Source organism: Eretmochelys imbricata, chromosome 3, assembly GCF_965152235.1.
Source record: "Eretmochelys imbricata isolate rEreImb1 chromosome 3, rEreImb1.hap1, whole genome shotgun sequence".
Taxonomy (NCBI): Eukaryota; Metazoa; Chordata; order Testudines; family Cheloniidae; genus Eretmochelys; species Eretmochelys imbricata.
Genome location: NC_135574.1, coordinates 121,338,239 through 121,359,315, shown reverse-complemented (window position 1 = coordinate 121,359,315; position 21,077 = coordinate 121,338,239). Strand labels below are relative to the sequence as shown.

Here is a 21,077-nt window from a genome sequence, read left to right as displayed (position 1 = left end):
TACTCATTTAAACCTGTGTAAGTGCATTGAGGGTGATGGGGCTGCGTAGGTTTACTGAGTGCATAATTTGCACAGTTGTCTCTGAAACTCAAATTTGCCCTGCAGAAATTTTATTACTGATGTTAGCTCTAGAGGGAAATAACTCAGATTGAGTCTCAGGATGCATCTTCACTAGGGAAAAAAGGGTTTTTTAAAAAAAAACTCAAGTTAACTAACAGGAGGTCAAATCCTAGTGAAGTCAAGGCAGTTTGTAGTTTTCACAAGAGTTTGCAGGTCAAGGAAAACTGTGGGGAAGCCTAGGATTTACTGTGGCCTGTTAACGCATGTGAAAACTACAAACTGTGTTGCCATCATTAGGATTTTATCCTATGTTAGATAACTCAAGTTAAGAACACATCTTTTTTCCTAGTGAAGACAAGACCTCTGAGCTCAGGGCTAGCAGTTAAAAAAATCCATTAAACTGAGCACATTTGACATGCAAATCACAGAGACAATAAATATGGTGCACCACTATGCCATTTTCAGACCAGAATTGCACTTTGAGGAGCAGGCTTATATTTATGTCATCAGTCCTAGTCTTAAGTATATGCTTTGCTCACTGCTTTATGAAGAAGCACATATTTGCTGGATAGAGATCAATTAAAACACATATTTATTGATGGAGGGTGAATATTTGACAGGTTTCTCTACAGTAAGAAATGGGTTGAGAAAGTGTAAGATCACTGATACTGAGTTTAGAACTTTAACTAGTTTTATGGAACATGTTGACCTTTTAGAACCTTATTATTCTTCCATCGGGAAATTATATGTACAGTCAAAATGTATGTTCCTTTTCATCTTCAAGTTAAAAAACAAAACCAAATAAATAAATGTGGACTCACAACCCAATGGTAGCTCATTTATGCCTTTGAGGTTCCCAGTGCTCTGGTTCTCCTTGGAATACTTGTGGGCTGTGGCTAATAGACACCTGCCTTTCTTAATGCTTATTGCATAAGTACCTGAGTAGTTCTAACCATCTTCCTTTCTTCAGCATTCTCCTTTTGCTGCCAGACCATCTCAGGCTCCTTGTTCCAAGACTCGCTCTTCCCATTAAATCTTCCCCCTCCAGATTTGTGTTTTACTCCAAAGGCCCCACACCCTGCTGTGATGCTTCTCTTTACAACATCTCACAGGGCCTCATCCTCACTACCTCCTGTCCTAACAATCTCTGCTCTTCCATCCTACCTCTCAGACTCACCTAGTCTTACTCCCTCACCTCACTTTTCTCACCTCCATTGTGGTGAGACAGCTAGGGCGGAGGAAAGGATGGATGGTTTAAATGTGGTCATGTTGCCGCCAGATGTTTCAGAGGGTTTGGCATAGAACAGAATTCATTCTTTGGAAAGTTTGATTCCTTTTGAAAATTTTATGGCAACTTAAAATCCAAGTGAGATGAGTCAAGAAGGAATGTTTTCTCTGTGCTTTGGCTTATGTCCTGCCATAGCCTTCAGAAACCTCACCAGTATAGAAACAAAAAGTGCATGTTCCACATTATGCAAAGTTAAGCTGAGTTATGCAAAGTTAAGCTGACATATCTTGAAGGCACTGTTTATATTCTTTTCCTTTTCTGGTATAGCTACACCACCACCACTTCCTGGCCCAGGACGTCAGTGCCTGTCAGGAAACGGAGAGGATTATCGTGGCAAGATAGGTGTCACTGTGTCAGGAAACACTTGTCAACGTTGGAATGCTCAGTTTCCCCACAAACATGCCAGGACTCCAGAGAGCTATCCCTGCAAGTATGTAAAACCTCTTAATTATTTGGTGCCTGCTGGAAGTACCAAGGAACACAGTCATTTCATGATGATGTAGACATAATATTGAGGTTGGCACAATTTTTGTCCAACCATATTGCTAAGTTCTCCTTTTTCCATATTATTTCAGCTCTCTCATTATTCTTCTTTGATTTCTTCACTTGATCCTGCTCTTTGATTTTTCCTGTGTTCCTCCTCTTCATCTCTTATTCTTATGTACTTGCATCTTCCGCTCTGGCATTCGTGGTCTTCCTATTCTTCTTTTCCCCTCTCACATCTATCCTTTACTGTATTCCATACCCAGGTGCTTCCATGTAGAATAAGAGTGTTAGAAAAATTATTTTTCCCAGTGATGATACTGTTCCACAATGTGCTTTATCTGCACTACTATTGGTGTCCTCTCACAAGTGAAGGAAGCACAAGTGTGATCCACTGGTGAACATGTGTTACAGATTCTCCTCTGTGCTGATCCGCAGAGGATACGAGCTGTTACAGCCTCCAGCTATAGAGCCTTGGCTCTTAAACTCCATCTATAGCAGCACATGCGTTAAGTCTCCAGTTCAATGTGATCACTGCTATCTTTGCCAACATACCAGGGACCTCCAGAGCTAAAAGCAGGAGCAGCTACAGTTTGAGCTGAAGAGTCGAGGCTGTAAAACTAGGGTTTGTAACAACTCATATCCTCTGTGGATCAACATAGAGGGGAACCTGTAATACTCACCTGGGGTTACATAAGCATCAGAAAAGCTGCTCATATTCTTAGCATGTGGACCTCTCTTACCTAGAATGCTGACCGGACTCACAACAATAATGCATTGCAGTAATTTGTCTTTATTATGGATAAATGTAATTACTGAGCAACATTTTGCTGAAGTAGTGACTCACAATAAATACAGTATTAAACAGGTGAGGAAACATTCCCCACCCCCTTGTTCTCGGCCATTATCAGATTTCCACGAGAAGCTAATTTTCACACAGTGCTTTTACTTCAGGGCTTTAGAAGAAAACTACTGTAGAAACCCTGACGGTGAGATCAAGCCATGGTGTTATACCACCAACAGCACAACACGATGGGAATACTGTAACATACCCAGCTGTGATGAGACAGATGCAGAAAACACTGGTAAGGAGAGTGGATGCACCTGTGATATGGGAGTTGAAGGAATAGTGGGAGACAGTCATTCTTTTTTTGTACCAATTGCAAATAAATCATTGTTTATTCATATTTTTATTAATGTGTTGATCTGAACACTGCAAACCACATCTGAACATTAGTGGAAGGTTGAACCTGTTGAGGGTAGGATTTAAGTCTGGTGGGAAAGTGCAGTGTGAGGAAGAAAGGTTTTACATCATATTGTTCCGCTGACTGCCTTGGCTTTGGAAAAGTTACTGAGCAGTGGGCTTACGGAGCTTCATTTTTCCTTTTGAACTTAGTATCTTTTCTAACATCAGAGAAGATTTAAAAGTGTGGAAAAAGTTAAAAAACAGGAAAAAATTAAAAATAAAACCCTAGAAAGCATTAATCGATTGCATTCAATGGCAAGGAAAGAAAAAAAATGGAGATAAAGCAGAAAAACATAGTAATTAAAAATTCAATAAATATTCCATTTTTGAAAACTGAAATGAAAATTTTCCTTTTGTTTCAAAATTTCTCATTGCAATTGTTTTAAAAAATGGTTAAAATGACATTTCTCTGTTAAAAATTATTGTTTTGGACAAAACTCAATTTTTTGGTGAGAAAATTTTGGGCTCAAAAATTTCAACCAGCCCTTCAAATAATACAAGTACAGTAGGATCCCAGTTACCCAAATTGCTTGGCACCATCAAGTATACATAGATACACCAGATGTGTGTCCATCGATAACAAATCAATAGAAGCTGCAATAATTTAGAGAAAACATCAGCCTCCAAACTCCAACCCCTGAAAAATCCAAACCAACACTTCCACCTGTTTACATATCCTAACTAACAACCCCAAACTCTTTCAGTACAAACAAAGGGAAATCATCCCAATGCAAGGTCACTAGAAATACATCTGATATAAAAGCACAACTTTGGATCCACATTCTGAACTTTCACAAAAAGAAAAGGAGTACTTGTGGCACCTTAGAGACTAACAAATTTATTTGAGCATAAGCTTTCGTGAGCTAAAGCTCACTTCATCGGATGCAATCAGTGGAAAATACAGTGGGGAGACTGAATGCATCCGATGAAGTGAGCTGTAGCTCACGAAAGCTTATGCTCAAATAAATTGGTTAGTCTCTAAGGTGCCACAAGTACTCCTTTTCTTTTTGCGAATACAGACTAACACGGCTGCTACTCTGAATTCTGAACTTTGTGATTCTCTAATCCAAGTATGCCCATAAACACAAAATTGAAACTGAGATTGCATCTAAGGAACAGCATCTGACTCATGAAGGTAACCCATTAAAATGCCCCTTCTGAATGAGATCTTGTCATAAGAAGGTATCTGTGACAGGCAGGCTAATCGCTCTGACTTGTTTGTTTATTGCTTTTATTTGTTTGTTTTGTTTTTTCTGTGCTCGTTTATCAAAGTAAAATTCACCTTTAAAGCACTGCTTTTTATTGTTCATTACAGATGCAATTGTGCTTCACCAGGGTCCAGTCATTGAGGATTGCTTTCGAGGCACTGGCCTGAGTTACCGTGGCACAGCTTCGATGACTGTCTCAGGAAAGAAATGCCAAGCATGGAGATCAATGTCTCCGCACAAACACACAAAAACCCCAGAGGCATATCCAAATGCGTATGTTTACTTCGACCACTATCACAAAAGCAGTGTAGGCATTGTCCAGAAATCTATTAATTGTGCCATCCACGTAAAGGGACACTGTCAAGTTAAAATTCACATTGCAAACAAATTTCTTTACCAATTTACTAAGAGTGCCTTGAGAGATAGAATTTTAAAATCCAATTCAGTTGTTGTTATTTTAGGTCTTTGTTTAATTGTTTTAGTTTCTCCCACTTGGACAATGAAAATTAGCTAAGCCAGCTTCACTTTCAGGATCTTAATACTGCAGTGGTTTCAAACACTGGAAGAGGATGTATTTCATTTAAAATAACATCTTTCATTATTATTTTGTAAACCAATGAAACATTTATATTGGTCTAAGATTTAAAAAAAACTTGTTTTCACAAAATTTAAATTCTGGGCTAAATGTAAGTACTGTATAGTGTCTTTTAAAATTGCTCTTAAAGAAATTAAGAGTTGTCATAAATATTCCAAGAATCAGACTTATGGCCAAATTCTGCCATCAGATCCACACTGTAGGTCATAGAAATATGCACTGTGTTATGTATTTGAGAATCTGACAGCTGCCTTTAAACCTGCTTCAGGACAGTGTATGGGAGAATCTAAGAAAATGGAAATTACTTATATGGACACAAATAATGTTGCAATACATACTGCTCAGGAATATGTATAGTATTGCTAAGTTATATGTATTTTGTGACTGCTGTAGTCATAATTAGGAGATGGGGGTTGGGAATATTATATATAGCGCTTAACTACCCTGATAGTTAAGAAGTTTTGCCTAATGTTCAACTTAAACCTCCCTTGCTACAATTTAAGCCCCTTGCTTCTTGTCCTATCCTCAGCAGTTAAGAAGAACAATTTATCTCTCTCTTCCTTGCAACAACGTTTTATGTACTTGAAAACTGATATGTTCCCTCTCAGGCTTCTCGTCTCCAGACTAAACAAACCCAGTTTTTTCATTCTTCCCTCATAGGTCATGTTTTCTAGACCTTTAATCATTTTTGTTGCTCTTCTCTGGACTTTCTCCAATTTGTCCACATCTTTCCTGAAATGTGGCACCCAGAACTGGACACACTACTCCAATTGAGATCTAATCAATGTGGAGTACAGCAGAACAATTACTTATCATGTCTTGCTTATAACACTCCTGCTAGTACATCCCAGAATGATGTTTGCTTTTTTTTGCAACAGTGTTACACTGGTGACTCATATTTAGCTTGTGATCCACTATGGCCCCTACATCCCTTTCTGCAGTACTCCTTCCTAGGCAGTCATTTCCCATTTTGTATGTGTGCAACTGATTGTTCCTTCCTAAGTGGAGTACATTGCATTTGTCCTTATTGAATTTCTTCCTATTTGCTTCAGATCATTTCTCCAGTTTATCCAAATCATTTTGAATTTTAATCTTGTCCTCCAAAGCACTAGCAAACTCCTCCCAGCTTGGTCTCGTCCACAAATGTTATAAGTGTACTCTCTATGCCATTATCTAAATCATTGATAAAGATATTGAACAGAACTGGATCCAGAACTGATTCCTGTGGGACCCCACTTGATATGCCCTTCCAACTTAACTGTGAACCACTGATAACTACTCTCTGGGAACAGTTATATATTATATTAGCCTTTTTTACAACTACATCATATTGTTGTCTCATATTCAGTTTGTGATCCATCACCCCCAAACCTTTTCAGTAGAACTACCATCTAGCCAGTTATTCCCCATTTTGTAGTTGTGCATTTTTCCTTCCTAAATGAAGTACTTTGCACTTGTTTTTATTGAATTTCATCTTGTTGATTTCAGACAAATTCTCTAATTTGTCAAGGTCATTTTGGATTCGAATTCTGTCCTTCAAAGTCCTTGTAAAACCCTCCCAGTTTAGCATCATCTGCAGATTTTATAAGCATATTCTCCACTCCATTATCCAAGTCATTAATGAAAATATTGTGTAGTACCAGACCCAGGACTGATCCCTGTAGGACCCCACTAGATATTCTAGTTTAATAGCAAACCATTGAGTAGCAAACCTACTCATTGAGTAGGGTCTCTCAACCAGTTGTGCATCCATCTTATCATAATTTTATTTAGACCTTATTTCCCTAATTTGCTTATGAGAATGTCCTATGGGACTGTGTCAAAAGACTTATTAAAATAATATATCACATCTACTGCTCCCCCCCCACATACCTACCAGTTCTCTAAGTTTGCTTTTTTCTAAGTCCTTTGTTCTTTTTCTGCTTCTCACTCCTTTCCTTCCCTATAATCATGAGATCTATTGCTTCATGGTCACTTTCACTCAAATTGCCTTCTGCCTTCAGATTCACTATCAATTCCTCCCTGTTGGTCAGAATCAAATCTAAAATGTCTGTTCCCATGGTTACTTCCTTCACTTTCTGAAATAAAAGGTTGTCCCTGATACATTCCAAGAACTTACTAAAAATTTTGTATTCTGCCGTATTACTTTTCCAATAGATGCCCGGGTGATTAAAGCCTCCATTACTACCAGTTCTTGTGTTTTGGACATTTCTGTTTTTTGTTCTAGAAATGCCTCATCCACCTCCTTTTCCTGATTAAGTGGACTGTAGTAGACCCCTGCCATGACATCACCTTTATTTTTCCCCTTTTATCTTTACCCAGAGACTTTCAACTGGTCTGGCTCTTACTTCCATCTGGACCTCAGAACCAGTGTATATATTATGGATGTATAATGCAACCCCTCCTCCCTTTTTATTTTCGCTTCCCTTCTTGAATAAGCTATACCCCTCTATACAAATATTCCAGTCATGAGACTTGTGCCACAAAATCTCTGTGTTGCCAGTTAAGTAATAATTTACTTTATGTACTAACACTTCTTGTCAGCAAGTTAAAGAAGTATGGGCTGGATGAATGCACTATAAGGTGGGTAGAAAGTTGGCTAGATTGTCAGGCTCAACGGGTAGTGATCAATGGCTCCATGTCTAGTTGGCAGCCGGTGTCAAGTGGAGTGCCCCAAGGGTCAGTCCTGGGGCCGGTTTTGTTCAATATCTTCATAAATGATCTGGAGGATGGTGTGGATTGCACTCTCAGTAAATTTGCGGATGATACTAAACTGGGAGGAGTGGTAGATACGCTGGAGGGCAGGGATAGGATACAGAGGGACCTAGACAAATTGGAGGATTGGGCCAAAAGAAATCTGATGAGGTTCAATAAGGATAAGTGCAGGGTCCTGCACTTAGGACGGAAGAACCCAATGCACAGCTACAGACTAGGGACCGAATGGCTAGTCAGCAGTTCTGCAGAGAAGGACCTAGGGGTGACAGTGGACGAGAAGCTGGATATGAGTCAGGAGTGTGCCCTTGTTGCCAAGAAGGCCAATGGCATTTTGGGATGTTAAGTAGGGGCATAGTGAGCAGATCGAGGGACGTGATCGTCCCCCTCTATTCGACATTGGTGAGGCCTCATCTGGAGTACTGTGTCCAGTTTTGGGCCCCACACTACAAGAAGGATGTGGATAAATTGGAAAGAGTCCAGCGAAGGGCAACAAAAATGATTAGGGGTCTAGAACACATGACTTATGAGGAGAGGCTGAGGGAACTGGGATTGTTTAGTCTGCATAAGAGAAGAATGAGGGGGGATTTGATAACTGCTTTCAACTACCTGAGAGGTTGTTCCGGAGAGGATGGTTCTAGACTATTCTCAGTGGTGGAAGAGGACAGGACAAGGAGTAATGGTCTCAAGTTGCAGTGGGGGAGGTTTAGGTTGGATATTAGGAAAAACTTTTTCACTAGGAGGGTGGTGAAACACTGGAATGCGTTGCCTAGGGAGGTGGTGGAATCTCCTTCCTTAGAAGTTTTTAAGGTCAGGCTTGACAAAGCCCTGGCTGGGATGATTTAATTGGGTATGGGTCCTGCTTTTGAGCAGGGGGTTGGACCAGATGACCTCCTGAGGTCCCTTCCAACCCTGATATTCTATGATTCTATGATTCAGTTATTCTGTTTATTCCCCATACTCCTTGCATTTGCGTATAGGCATTTAAAAATATGCTGGTCTCTCTTATGCATAGTAAATAAATAACGAGGAAACCCATCTTGGATTGACAAATTGAAATGAGGGGTGGTGGGATCAATGTAAATAGCAACTCACTGGGCTTCTTAATACTCACTTCTGCCTTCTTTAGTCTGTCCAAAATACAGAAGCTTAAATAATCATCCTGTCACAGCTCTCTAACCATGTTGTTGTCTTCTCAAGGCCTTTCCTGGAGTCCCTGTCTCTTTCAACGTAACTCCTAGCTGAAACCCTGCTTACATGTCATCTCATCTCATCTGTTGCAATCACTTTGTCATCTGCACCTTGACCAACTGGCTGCTCCTTTTGCCTCCTCCTCCAAGTCTGGCATCTTGTGCCATTTTTCATGCTGCTGCCTGTGCCTGCCTGGAAGTGCACCCTTTTTTCCTGTGAGCCACGCATCTCCCTTCTCCACTTTTAAATATCTGCTCAATATCCACTTCTGTGGCCTTACTTTCCGCAGTGTCCTCCATTTCTCTGCTCTAATAAATGGGTTAGTCTCTAAGGTGCCACAAGTCCTCCTTTTCTCCACTCCTCTGCTATCTGCTTCTCCTCTCTTGCCACACCTCAGTTTCTGATTAAATGTACCAGTATTTATATGACGAGCAAACGACATATTATATGGCCCACATTCTTTTCATCAAACCCCCATCCCTCTTTTTCATATCCATTTCATCCTCCTTCATGTTCTTTATGTGTCTCTATTTTATGCCCCAGCATTGCAAACCCATATGCATGGGAGTTGTCCCAATAAATTCAGTGGGACTATTCTTACACATAAAGTTATTCACATGCAAAAATGTTTGCTGAGCCTTAGACCATAAGAACTTAGAGGGAAGGGCCTGGTATTTTCTTATGTTTTATTTCAAAAAATCCTTCATTTTGATTTCTAAAAGCAAACCCGCCCATCCTCTCCCCCCCTCCCCACCCTGCCACCAAAAGCTCTGGATCTGTTTGAATATTTATTAATACGTAATTGCTAAGGCCCTACTTGAACTGCAGGATGATTGTCAAAAAGTTGTGGCAGAGTTACAGGCAAGCCGTGGAAAAATTGCAGACCAGTAATAATGGACCTTATTATTTGTGGTAATAAAGTCCATTATTTCTTTTCTGTGATTTTCCACTGTCAGCCGCCCGGAGCTGAGAGCAGCGGGCCGACGGCTGAGAGTGGGCTGGGGCAGCCAGGGCTCCTGTTGTCAGCGCCATGCATGGTGGGGCTCCTGCTGTCAAAATTGTGGTGGAAGCCTAATACTGTGGAATCCACATTTTCTACAATATCGCCCATTAATTTTCTACTATTGTATACAGTTATTTGTCTTTTATTAATAATAATATTATGACACCAGTCATTACTCAGCAAATCATGATATTGGTATAGCTTTTGGCTTAAATTCTGCAAATGTTGTTTTATGTTTCCTCATGCATAAAAAAGGATTGTTACCAGTTATGATGTCAATATGAACTTCAGCCCTCTGCTGATATAATAGCCATAAAGGATGTTTTCTTTTGACATGGTGGCAATAGAATTTCTGCTATCTATGTTAAATAAATATATTGTGACAAAATGGCCAATGTTGGTATGGTAGGTCCCATGCTTTTCTTGGCAGGGGGCTAAGACGCTACCCCTTGCCCCTGCTCTTGGGGCACCAAGGGCTCTGTTGGTGGCCCAGGAAGGTGGTAGAGGAGGGAAGAGGGGGAGGGGTCTGGGTTTGCTCCTCACTCTGAGCCCCAGCCCTTGTCAACCCCTGCAGGTTTCTTACCCTCTTCCCCCTTGTGTAGGGTTACTCTCCGTCCTTGACGTTGCGGGAGGGAGTCTTCCTGCCATGCTGAGGCAGGGTCTCCCTTCCTTCAGTTCGCTAGTCTTTCAAATCTCAGCAACACACCTCCAAACTCCAGTCCTCTCTCCTTCCTCATACCCCCTGACTGCCTGAAGCAGGGGGGTTTATTAGGTTCCTGACAGGGCCTTAATTTACTACAGGTGCTCCAATTAACCTGTAGCAACCCTCCCTAGTCTACAGGGAACCATGCCTTAATTAACCTAGGGCTTATATATTTCCCCTCTCCCACTACTCCCTGGCCCTGCTGTATCACAATACACAATTCCTTTAGTGTCTACATGCATACCGTGTTTTTATAGGAGGTTCCCGTAAACTCTTTCAGTGCCGTAGCATGAATAAGAACACACTGTGTTTACATTTCTAGGGACTTGAAGCAGAACTATTGCAGAAACCCAGATGGTGATAGAAGCCCCTGGTGTTACACCATTGATCCTACTGTGAGATGGGAATACTGCAATCTGAGGCGGTGTGGCAATGTACAATTGTCTTTACCAAAGCCCCCTCGGACAACGATGGCATCAACCCTTCATACAACGACACCCACCCAAACAGGTAACCAGCAAAATATAATCATTATGTAAAAGACTTATAGCGTTTAATATGGCTTCCATCCATCAGAATGCTTAAGTATGTACTTAACTTTAAGCATGTGAACAGTCCCATTGAAGCCAACGCTTAACAACTTGCAGCATCAAGCCTTTACGCATTGGTGCTTCAGACACATGCCTGAGGCCCTGGCTCTTAGATTCATGTGAGGTCATCTGTATCTAACCTTTTCTTTAAAAAATATTCTAACACTAAAGGCTGCCAGGAAAAGGTTACACTGGGGCTACATCTTGAAGTGATGCATGATGTCTGTGTAAGTTTTTAGAGAGCCTGAAACCGTTGCTCAGAAGTTGGAACTGCCCCATTCATCTTCATTAATTGTTAACTCTGAAACCTGCAGCTCTGCTGAGAAAGCCCTGGTGACACCAACCAAGGAAGGAACTTGGTGTAATGGGAGCTTTTTCAATTGTTTTTTCCCGATCCGATTGTAGAAGATATTTAGCCTGACATTTTATGAAATAAAATTGGAATTTCATAAAATTGCTCTAAATTCACATGTTTTGTGAATTCCCAACACACATTTTGACAAAAAACAAACAACATTTTCATTATCAGTATTTTGCCCATCTCCAGCAATAATCCTAGCCTACGCTATCTTATATGTTCTTATACCATCCTGCTAGTTTATTTTTCTGCTACACCACAGGGCATGTAAGTACCAAAAGTACATAACCTCTGAATTTGGCCCAGTGATACACAGCAAAGAATCACCCTCTTATTTTCTTTCCTGGTTGCAGACTGTGTACTTGGCAATGGTAAAGACTATCGTGGCACAATAACAACCACCGCAAGTGGCAGGACTTGTCAAGAATGGAATTCTCACAGACATGAGTATTTCACGCCAGTGACTCATCCACGGGCAGGGCTGGAGAAAAACGTAAGCAGCAGTTCTGACAATACTTCCTGCCATTGAGCAGTCATTCTTTCCGCTCTGCCATGTTTGTGGATCACTGAAGAACTCTTCTTACTTTACTTTACTTTTCTCAGGACAAACTATGAACCCGATCATGTAAATCTCTTATTCAAGTAAACATATCTGCAGGTAGCCTCCCCTGCTGGAAGGAGCAGTTTGTGGTAGCAGCAGCAGCAGGGACAGAAGGGGAGGACACAAGATTGGCTCCAGGCTTCTCCAGCCACAGCACACTCCTCAAACACCCCTCTAGACAGCATCTATGATCCATCCCAGGACACAGACACTCTCCTACCCCAGCGCGCCTCTAGCTACCCTGACACTCCCCCCTGTACCCAACAGCTGCTGAGTTTTGTGTGGTTCCATATCCTATCCCTGCCATGGCTTGAGGCAGGGTGTATGTGGGAGATGGGGTGCACTCTTAGCATCGCCAATTCCCCCAATGTCATCCTCAGTAATGTGGTTTTGGCCTCCGCTGGAACCAGACTCCCAATGATGTGAGAAACTCCAGCCTCCAAACCCCACTGGGGAATAAACTCCCTCTGATTGACTGCCTGCCCCACTTCCCTGCCTCCTGTGGTGGAGCAGGGCTGTGCTCTCCCTTCCCATAGGAGCTGAGGAAAATTTTGGGGTAAACCAAGATGACAAAAGGAGTAGCTGACACCATTTTCACAGGAGGAGAGAGCAGAAAAAGCCCAGCAGAGCTCAGGATGGCTCTGCTCCCTCCTACTCCTCCCATCCTGGGAGCAATGGGTCCATCTGCTCTCTTCCTCCCCCTTCCCCTCTGCACCCTTCAACACCTCGTATGGGAAGGGGGGGATGAAGAACCTGTGGAGCTGCAGGAGAAGCAGAGGTGCTCTGAGATGTGAGGGGGCGATGTGGAGGGCTGGGGGTGCATAATTTATTGGGCTTTGGGCAGATGTGGGGCTGTATGGCAGCAAAACTGATGTGGGGATTAGGAGGTGCCTAAGTAATTGCTGAGCTGGTGGGGTAGAGAGTTAGAATGTTGGCATCCAGGAAGAAGCTGCTTGAGGGTGTAGAGATTCCAGCCTGCGAGAACTCCTGCAGCTGGGGCCAGCTCACTGTGCTCTGCACATTTGGGGCTGCCTATAAATTACGTAACACGTTGTTTGGAGATTTTTTCAAGACCCACAGCCCCACGGAACACCGAAACAAACATGACAACTGAGGACCAACCCATCCTCTAATGTGTTATGTAATTTATGGACAGTCCCTGTGGGAGAGCTGGCAACATTTTAACTGGCACATATCCATGGGGAAGTTCAGAATTCAAAAGAAACACTGACAACAAAAAGAAAAGGAGTACTTGTGGCACCTTAGAGACTAACCAATTTATTTGAGCATAAGCTTTCGTGAGCTACAGCTCACTTCATCGGATGCATACTGTGGAAACTGCAGAAGACATTATATACACAGAGACCATGAAACAATACCTCCTCCCACCCCACTCTCCTGCTGGTAATAGCTTATCTAAAGTGATCACTCTCCTTACAATGTGTATGATAATCAAGTTGGACCATTTCCAGCACAAATCCAGGTTTTCTCACCCTGCGCCCCCCCATACACAAACTCACTCTCCTGCTGGTAATAGCCCATCCAAAGTGACCACTCTCTTTACAATGTGTATGATAATCAAGGTGGGTCATTTCCAGCACAAATCCAGGTTTTCTCACCCCCCCCCTTTTTTTTTTCCAAAAACCACACACACAAACTCACTGTCCTGCTGGTAATAGCTTATCCAAAGTGACCACTCTCCTTACAATGTGTATGAAAAACAAGGTGGGCCATTTCCAGCACAAATCCAGGTGAGAAATCCTGGATTTGTGCTGGAAATGGCCCACCTTGTTTATCATACACATTGTAAAGAGAGTGGTCACTTTGGATGGGCTATTACCAGCAGGAGAGTGAGTTTGTGTGGGGGGGGGCGGAGGGTGAGAAAACCTGGATTTGTGCTGGAAATGGCCCACCTTGATTATCATAGGTTTCAGAGTAACAGCCGTGTTAGTCTGTATTCGCGAAAAGAAAAGGAGTACTTGTGGCACCTTAGAGATTAACCAATTTATTTGAGCATAAACTTTCGTGAGCTACAGCTCACTTCATCGGAAAGGGGGGGTGCAAGTGTTGGGAGGATTGTTCATTGTTCTTAAGATCCAAGGGTCTGGGTCTGTAGTCACCTATGCAAATTGGTGAGGCTTTTTACCAAACCTTGTCCAGGAAGTGGGGGGCAAGGTTTTGGGAAGTATTTTGGGGGGAAAGATGTTTCCAGATAGCTCTTCCCCAGTAACCAGTATTTGTTTGGTGGTGGTAGCGGCCAATCCAAGGACAAAGGGGGGAATATTTTGTACCTTGGGGAAGTTTTGACCTAAGCTGGTAAAGATAAGCTTAGGAAGTTTTTCATGCAGGTCCCCACATCTGTACCCTAGCGTTTAGAGTGGGGAAGGAACCTTGACATGGTGGCATAGTGGTGGGATTAACCTGAAATCATTTTGAGATCCAGTTGAGATTTTTTGAACTAGAAATACAGATTTTAAAAAGGAAATTTTTTTTTCCTTTGGAAAGGAAGTCCAGAAAGCAGCTGAAACTGAAAGCAGCTTGTTTTTTCTCTGCTTTGTGGCCAAGCAGAGACAAAAGGGGATTATCTTTGTGAATTGCAGGTTTTCTTTGCCTGGAGGCAGGGTACTTAACTCCTGCAGGGAAATTCACAGTCTTCCAACCCAGAGTTTTTTTTTTCCCTAAAAGTAAATGGGGGGGGGGGTGTTCTACCCATTTGCCTGGAGACAAAAGTGGCAGGGATTTTTTTTTGGATTTTGATTTTTTACAAGGAGCACAAGTTTAAAAAGGAAACTTTTTTTTTCCTTTGGGCTGCTGGTAAGCAGGTTTCCAAGTAGTTGGAGGTTTTTTGCTTTGATTTGGGCCCAGAGTAGAGACAAGGAAATTGTCTTTTTCTGTAGGCTGACAATCACTATCAGAGAATAGGTATTCTATTCCAGCACAGCAAAATTTTACAGCCAAGTTTTGTTTGTTTATTTCTAAACCTCGGGTGTAAAGTTAGTTAAAAACAGAGAGGTTAGAATGACAAAATCCATGGCTCGATAAAAGCTGGAATTAGCCAGATTTCAGGCTGAGGAAAGACAAAGGAAACATGAAAGACAGATAGAACTCATGCGGCTGAAGAAGGAGGAGAAGGAACAAGAAAGGCAGGCAGCGAAAGAGGCAGCAAAAGAGGCAGAACAACACCAAGCGGCTGCTCAGAGGAGAGCTATGGAAGCAAGGGACAAAGAACTGGAGGAGAAGGAAAAAGAGAGGAAGTATGTGGAGGAGATAGAGAAGATAAAGGCTCAGCAGAATATCCCAACAAACCCTAGCAATCCTTCTCCAAGTACCACTTCCCATCCCAGAAAGTTCCCCACCTACAAGGCAGGCGATGATACTGAGGCCTTCCTAGAAAACTTCGAAAGGGCCTGCCTTGGGTACAACATCTCTACTGACCAATATATGGTAGAGCTGAGGCTGCAGCTCAGTGGACCCTTAGCTGAGGTGGCAGCTGAAATGCCTAAAGAACACATGAACAAGTATGAACTGTTTAAATCCAAGGCGAGAGTCAGAATGGGGATAACACCCGAGCAATCTCGTCGGAGGTTCAGACCCCTAAGGTGGAAACCAGACGTGTCATTTACCCGACATGCCTACCACATTGTGAAACATTGGGATGCCTGGATATCAGGAGCAAGTGTTGAATCTCCAGTAAATTTGCCCTTCCTAATGCAAATGGAACAATTCTTAGAGGGGATTCCTGAGGAAATAGAAAGATACATCCTAGATGGGAAGCCCAAAACTGTAATCGAGGCAGGAGAGATTGGAGCCAGATGGGTGGAGGTGGCAGAGAAGAAGAAAACTGGTCGCAGTCGGAGCGGAGACCAGAAGGGACAACCCCAGACCACACCCTATTACCGGGGGCCGCCCAAGGCCCCACCTACCTCCCAAAGAACCCTCCAGACCCCTTATCGTCCCACCACCCCGTTCTCCAGCAACCCACCTCGCCCCAGTGACCCGTCAGCTGGACGATGTTTTAAATGTAATGAGCTGGGGCATGTAAAGGCCAACTGCCCCAAGAACCCCAACAGATTACAGTTCATTGCACTGGAATCACACCAGAGGTCCGCAGGCCCAGATACCTGCCAGATACCCTTGGAGCGGAGGGAAACTGTGAGTGTGGGCGGGAAGAAGGTCACCGCGTGGAGGGACACTGGAGCACAAGTGTCAGCTATCCATGCTTCCTTAGTGGACCCCAATTTAATCAACCCAGAGATCCAAGTGACGATTCAACCCTTCAAGTCCAACTCTTTCAATTTGCCTACAGCCAAGTTGCCTGTCCAGTACAAGGGCTGGTCAGGAACGTGGACTTTTGCAGTCTATGATGATTATTCCATCCCCATGCTGTTGGGGGAAGACTTGGCCAATCATGTGAAGCAGGCCAAGAGGGTGGGAACGGTCAGCTGCAGCCAGGCTAAACAAGCCGTGAGGCCTAGCTCTGTTCCGGAAACTTCTATCAGGACCCGGTCAGAGGTGATGGACCCAGACCCCAGGCCAATGTCTGCAACAGCAGTAGAGGATCCAGTCCCAGAGACCCAGATGGAACCAATCCCAGACCCGGAACCAGCCGAACAACCAACACCAGACCCATTGCCAGCACTGAATCCAGTACTTGCAACCTCAACACCAAAGGGTCCCACCGAACCTGAACTGGCAGCAGCCCATAACCCTATACAAGAGGCTCAGCCAGAGCCTGAATCCCAACATAGTGTACCAGCGGAGAGCGGTTCACAGTCAACGGAAACAGCCCCATCCCCTACATCGCTTCCAGAGGGACCAAGCCTAGGTCCACAATCCCATGAGGAACTGATGTCTCCAACATAAAGGGAACAATTCCAGACTGAACAGGAAGCAGATGAAAGCCTCCAGAGAGCTTGGACAGCGGCACGGAGCAACCCACCGCCTCTCAGCTCTTCTAATCGATCCAGGTTTGTTGTAGAAAGAGGACTTTTATACAAGGAAACTCTTTCTGGTGGACACCAGGAAGACTGGCATCCTCAGAGACAGTTGGTAGTTCCAACTAAATACCAGGCCAAGCTCTTGAGCTTAGCCCATGATCACCCTAGTGGCCATGCTGGGGTGAACAGGACCAAAGACCGTTTTGGGGGGTCATTCCACTGGGAGGGAATGGGCAAGGATGTTTCTACCTATGTCCAGTCTTGTGAGGTGTGCCAAAGAGTGGGAAAACCCCAAGACCAGGTCAAAGCCCCTCTCCAGCCACTCCCCATCATTGAAGTTCCATTTCAACGAGTAGCTGTGGATATTCTGGGTCCTTTTCCGAAAAAGACAGCCAGAGGAAAGCAGTACATACTGACTTTCATGGATTTTGCCACCCGATGGCCGGAAGCAGTAGCTCTAAGCAACACCAGGGCTAAAAGTGTGTGCCAGGCACTAGCAGACATTTTTTCCAGGGTAGGTTGGCCCTCCGACATCCTCACAGATGCAGGGACTAATTTCCTGGCAGGAACTATGGAAAACCTTTGGGAAGCTCATGGGGTAAATCACTTGGTTGCCACTCCTTACCACCATCAAACAAATGGCATGGTGGAGAAGTTTAATGGAACTTTGGGGGCCATGATACGTAAATTCGTAAGTGAGCACTCCAATGATTGGGACCTAGCGTTGCAGCAGTTGCTCTTTGCCTACAGAGCTGTACCACACCCCAGTTTAGGGTTTTCCCCATTTGAACTTGTATATGGCCGTGAGGTTAAGGGCCCATTGCAGTTGGTGAAGCAGCAATGGGAGGGATTTACACCTTCTCCAGGAACTAACATTCTGGACTTTGTAACCAACCTACAAAACACCCTCCGAACCTCTTTAGCCCTTGCTAAAGAAAACTTACAGGATGCTCAAAAAGAGCAAAAAGCCTGGTATGATAAACATGCCAGAGAGCGTTCCTTCAAAGTAGGGGACCAGGTCATGGTCTTAAAGGCGCTCCAGGCCCATAAAATGGAAGCATCGTGGGAAGGGCGATTCACGGTCCAGGAGCGCCTGGGAGCTGTTAATTATCTCATAGCATTCCCCACCTCCAACCGAAAGCCTAAGGTATACCATATTAATTCTCTAAAGCCCTTTTATTCCAGAGAATTAAAGGTTTGTCAGTTTATAGCCCAGGGAGGAGACGACGCTGAGTGGCCCGAAGGTGTCTACTACGAAGGGAAATGTGCTGGTGGTGTGGAAGAGGTGAACCTCTCCATGACCCTTGGGCGTCTGCAGCGACAGCAGATCAAGGAGCTGTGTACTACCTACGCGCCAATGTTCTCAGCCACCCCAGGACTGACTGAATGGGCATACCACTCCATTGACACAGGTAATGCTCACCCAATTAGGGTCCAACCTTACCGGGTGTCTCCTCAAGCTAAAACTGCTATAGAACGAGAGATCCAGGATATGTTACAGATGGGTGTAATCCACCCCTCTGGAAGTGCATGGGCATCTCCCGTGGTTCTAGTTCCCAAACCAGATGGGGAAATACGTTTTTGCATGGACTACCGTAAGCTAAATGCTGTAACTCCCCCAGACAACTATCCAATGCCACGCACAGATGAACTATTAGAGAAACTGGGACGGGCCTTGGACTTAACCAAGGGGTACTGGCAGGTACTGCTAGATGAATCTGCCAAGGAAAGGTCAGCCTTCACCACACATCTCGGGCTGTATGAATTTAACGTACTCCCTTTCGGGCTGCGAAATGCACCCGCCACCTTCCAAAGACTTGTAGATGGTCTCCTAGCGGGATTAGGAGAATATGCAGTCGCCTACCTTGACGATGTGGCCATATTTTCGGATTCCTGGGCAGACCACCTGGAACATCTACAAAAAGCCCTTGAGCGCATAAGGGAGGCAGGACTAACTGTTAAGGCTAAGAAGTGTCAAATAGGCCTAAACAGAGTGACTTACCTGGGACACCACGTGGGTCAAGGAACTATCAGCCCCCTACAGGCCAAAGTGGATGCTATCCAAAAGTGGCCTGTTCCAAAGTCAAAGAAACAGGTTCAATCCTTCTTAGGTTTGGCTGGTTATTACAGACGATTTGTACCACAATACAGCCAAATCGCCACCCCACTGACAGACCTAACCAAAAAGAAACAGCCAAATGCTGTTCAGTGGACCAAAAAGTGTCAGAAGGCCTTTAACAAGCTTAAAGCGACACTCATGTCTGACCCTATACTAAGGGCCCCAGACTTTGACAAACCATTCCTAGTATCCACAGATGCGTCCGAGCGTGGTGTGGGAGCCGTTTTAATGCAGAAAGGACCTGATCAAGAATTCCACCGTGTAGTGTTTCTCAGCAAAAAACTGTCTGAGAGGGAAAGCAACTGGTCAGTCACTGAAAAAGAATGTTACGCCATTGTCTATGCTCTGGAAAAGCTACGCCCATATGTTTGGGGACGGCGTTTCCACCTGCAAACCGACCATGCTGCACTGAAGTGGCTTCACACCATCAAAGAAAATAGCAAAAAACTTCTTCGGTGGAGTTTAGCTCTCCAAGATTTTGATTTCGACATCCAACACATCTCAGGAGCATCTAACAAAGTGGCTGATGCACTCTCCCATGAAAGTTTCCCAGAATCAACTGGTTAAAATCATCCTTGAGATGTAGAAAATATTGTTAGTCTTTATGTACTTGTAGTATATTTAGAGATGCATGTGTCTTATTAACTCTGTTTTTCCTAGAGCTCCAGGAAGAAATCCCAGCCAGTGGTTCACCCTAGCTGAGATTTGGGGGGCATGTCATAAATATAAAGGGAAGGGTAAACCCCTTTAAAATCCCTCCTGGCCAGAGGAAAAACTCCTCTCACCTGTAAAGGGTTAAGAAGCTAAAGGTAACCTCGCTGGCACCTGACCAAAATGACCAATGAGGAGACAAGATACTTTCAAAAGCTAGGAGGAGGGAGAGAAACAAAGGGTCTCTGTCTGTCTGTGTGCTGTTTCTGCTGGGGATAGACCAGGAATGGAGTCTTAGAACTTTTAGTAAGTAATCTAGCTAGGTACGTGTTAGATTATGATTTCTTTAAATGGCTGAGAAAAGAATTGTGCTGAATAGAATAACTATTTTTGTCTGTGAATCTTTTTTGTAACTTAAGGTTTTGCCTAGAGGGATTCTCTATGTTTTGAATCTAATTACCCTGTAAGGTATCTACCATCCTGATTTTACAGAGGTGATTTCTTTACTTCTATTTACTTCTATTCTATTAAAAGTCTTCTTGTAAGAAAACTGAATGCTTTTTCATTGTTCTCAGATCCAAGGGTTTGGGTCTGTGGTCACCTATGCAAATTGGTGAGGCTTTTTATCCAACATTTCCCAGGAAAGGGGGGGTGCAAGTGTTGGGAAGTATTTGGGGGGAAAGACATTTCCAAACAGCTCTTCCCCAGTAACCAGTATTTGTTTGGTGGTGGTAGCGGCCAATCCAAGGACAAAGGGTGGAATATTTTGTACCTTGGGGAAGTTTTGACCTAAGCTGGTAAAGATAAGCTTAGGAGGTTTTTCATGCCTTGTTTATCATACACATTGTAAGGAGAGTGATCACTTTAGATAAGCTATTACCAGCAGGAGAGTGGGGTGGGAGGAGGTATTGTTTCATGGTCTCTGTGTATATAATGTCTTCTGCAGTTTCCACAGTATGCATCCGATGAAGTGAGCTGTAGCTCACAAAAGCTTATGCTCAAATAAATTGGTTAGTCTCTAAGGTGCCACAAGTCCTCCTTTTCTTTTTGCGAATACAGACTAACATGGCTGTTACTCTAAAAACTGACAACAATATCTTTTAAAAGAAATCTCATGATTTTGGAACTTTTGGAGATGGAATTCTGCACTCTCGTTCATCCATGAGAAATGATGCACCTGGAGAAACCCAAATCTTGGCAGCTTTGATAGTCCCCTTGACATTAATGGATCTGCAAGTACCAGTAAAGTCTACTTGCATGAGTACGCTTTTGCAGGATCAGGCCCTGTTTGTTTGTTTTTGTTATGTTTGTAATCTACAACAGAAGTGCTTT

General features: G+C 43.5%; 1 protein-coding gene across 1 annotated transcript in view; it reads left to right on the top strand.

The window, feature by feature from the left end:
• LOC144262403 (plasminogen-like) overlaps positions 1 to 21,077 on the top strand; it is a 58,758-nt gene that overhangs the window by 17,054 nt on the left and 20,627 nt on the right. The window contains exons 8-12 of the mRNA XM_077812163.1: positions 1,616 to 1,778; positions 2,786 to 2,916; positions 4,393 to 4,558; positions 10,812 to 10,999; positions 11,791 to 11,930. Coding sequence (XP_077668289.1) covers positions 1,616 to 1,778; positions 2,786 to 2,916; positions 4,393 to 4,558; positions 10,812 to 10,999; positions 11,791 to 11,930 — 788 coding nt within the window. The remainder of the gene's footprint in view (positions 1 to 1,615; positions 1,779 to 2,785; positions 2,917 to 4,392; positions 4,559 to 10,811; positions 11,000 to 11,790; positions 11,931 to 21,077) is intronic.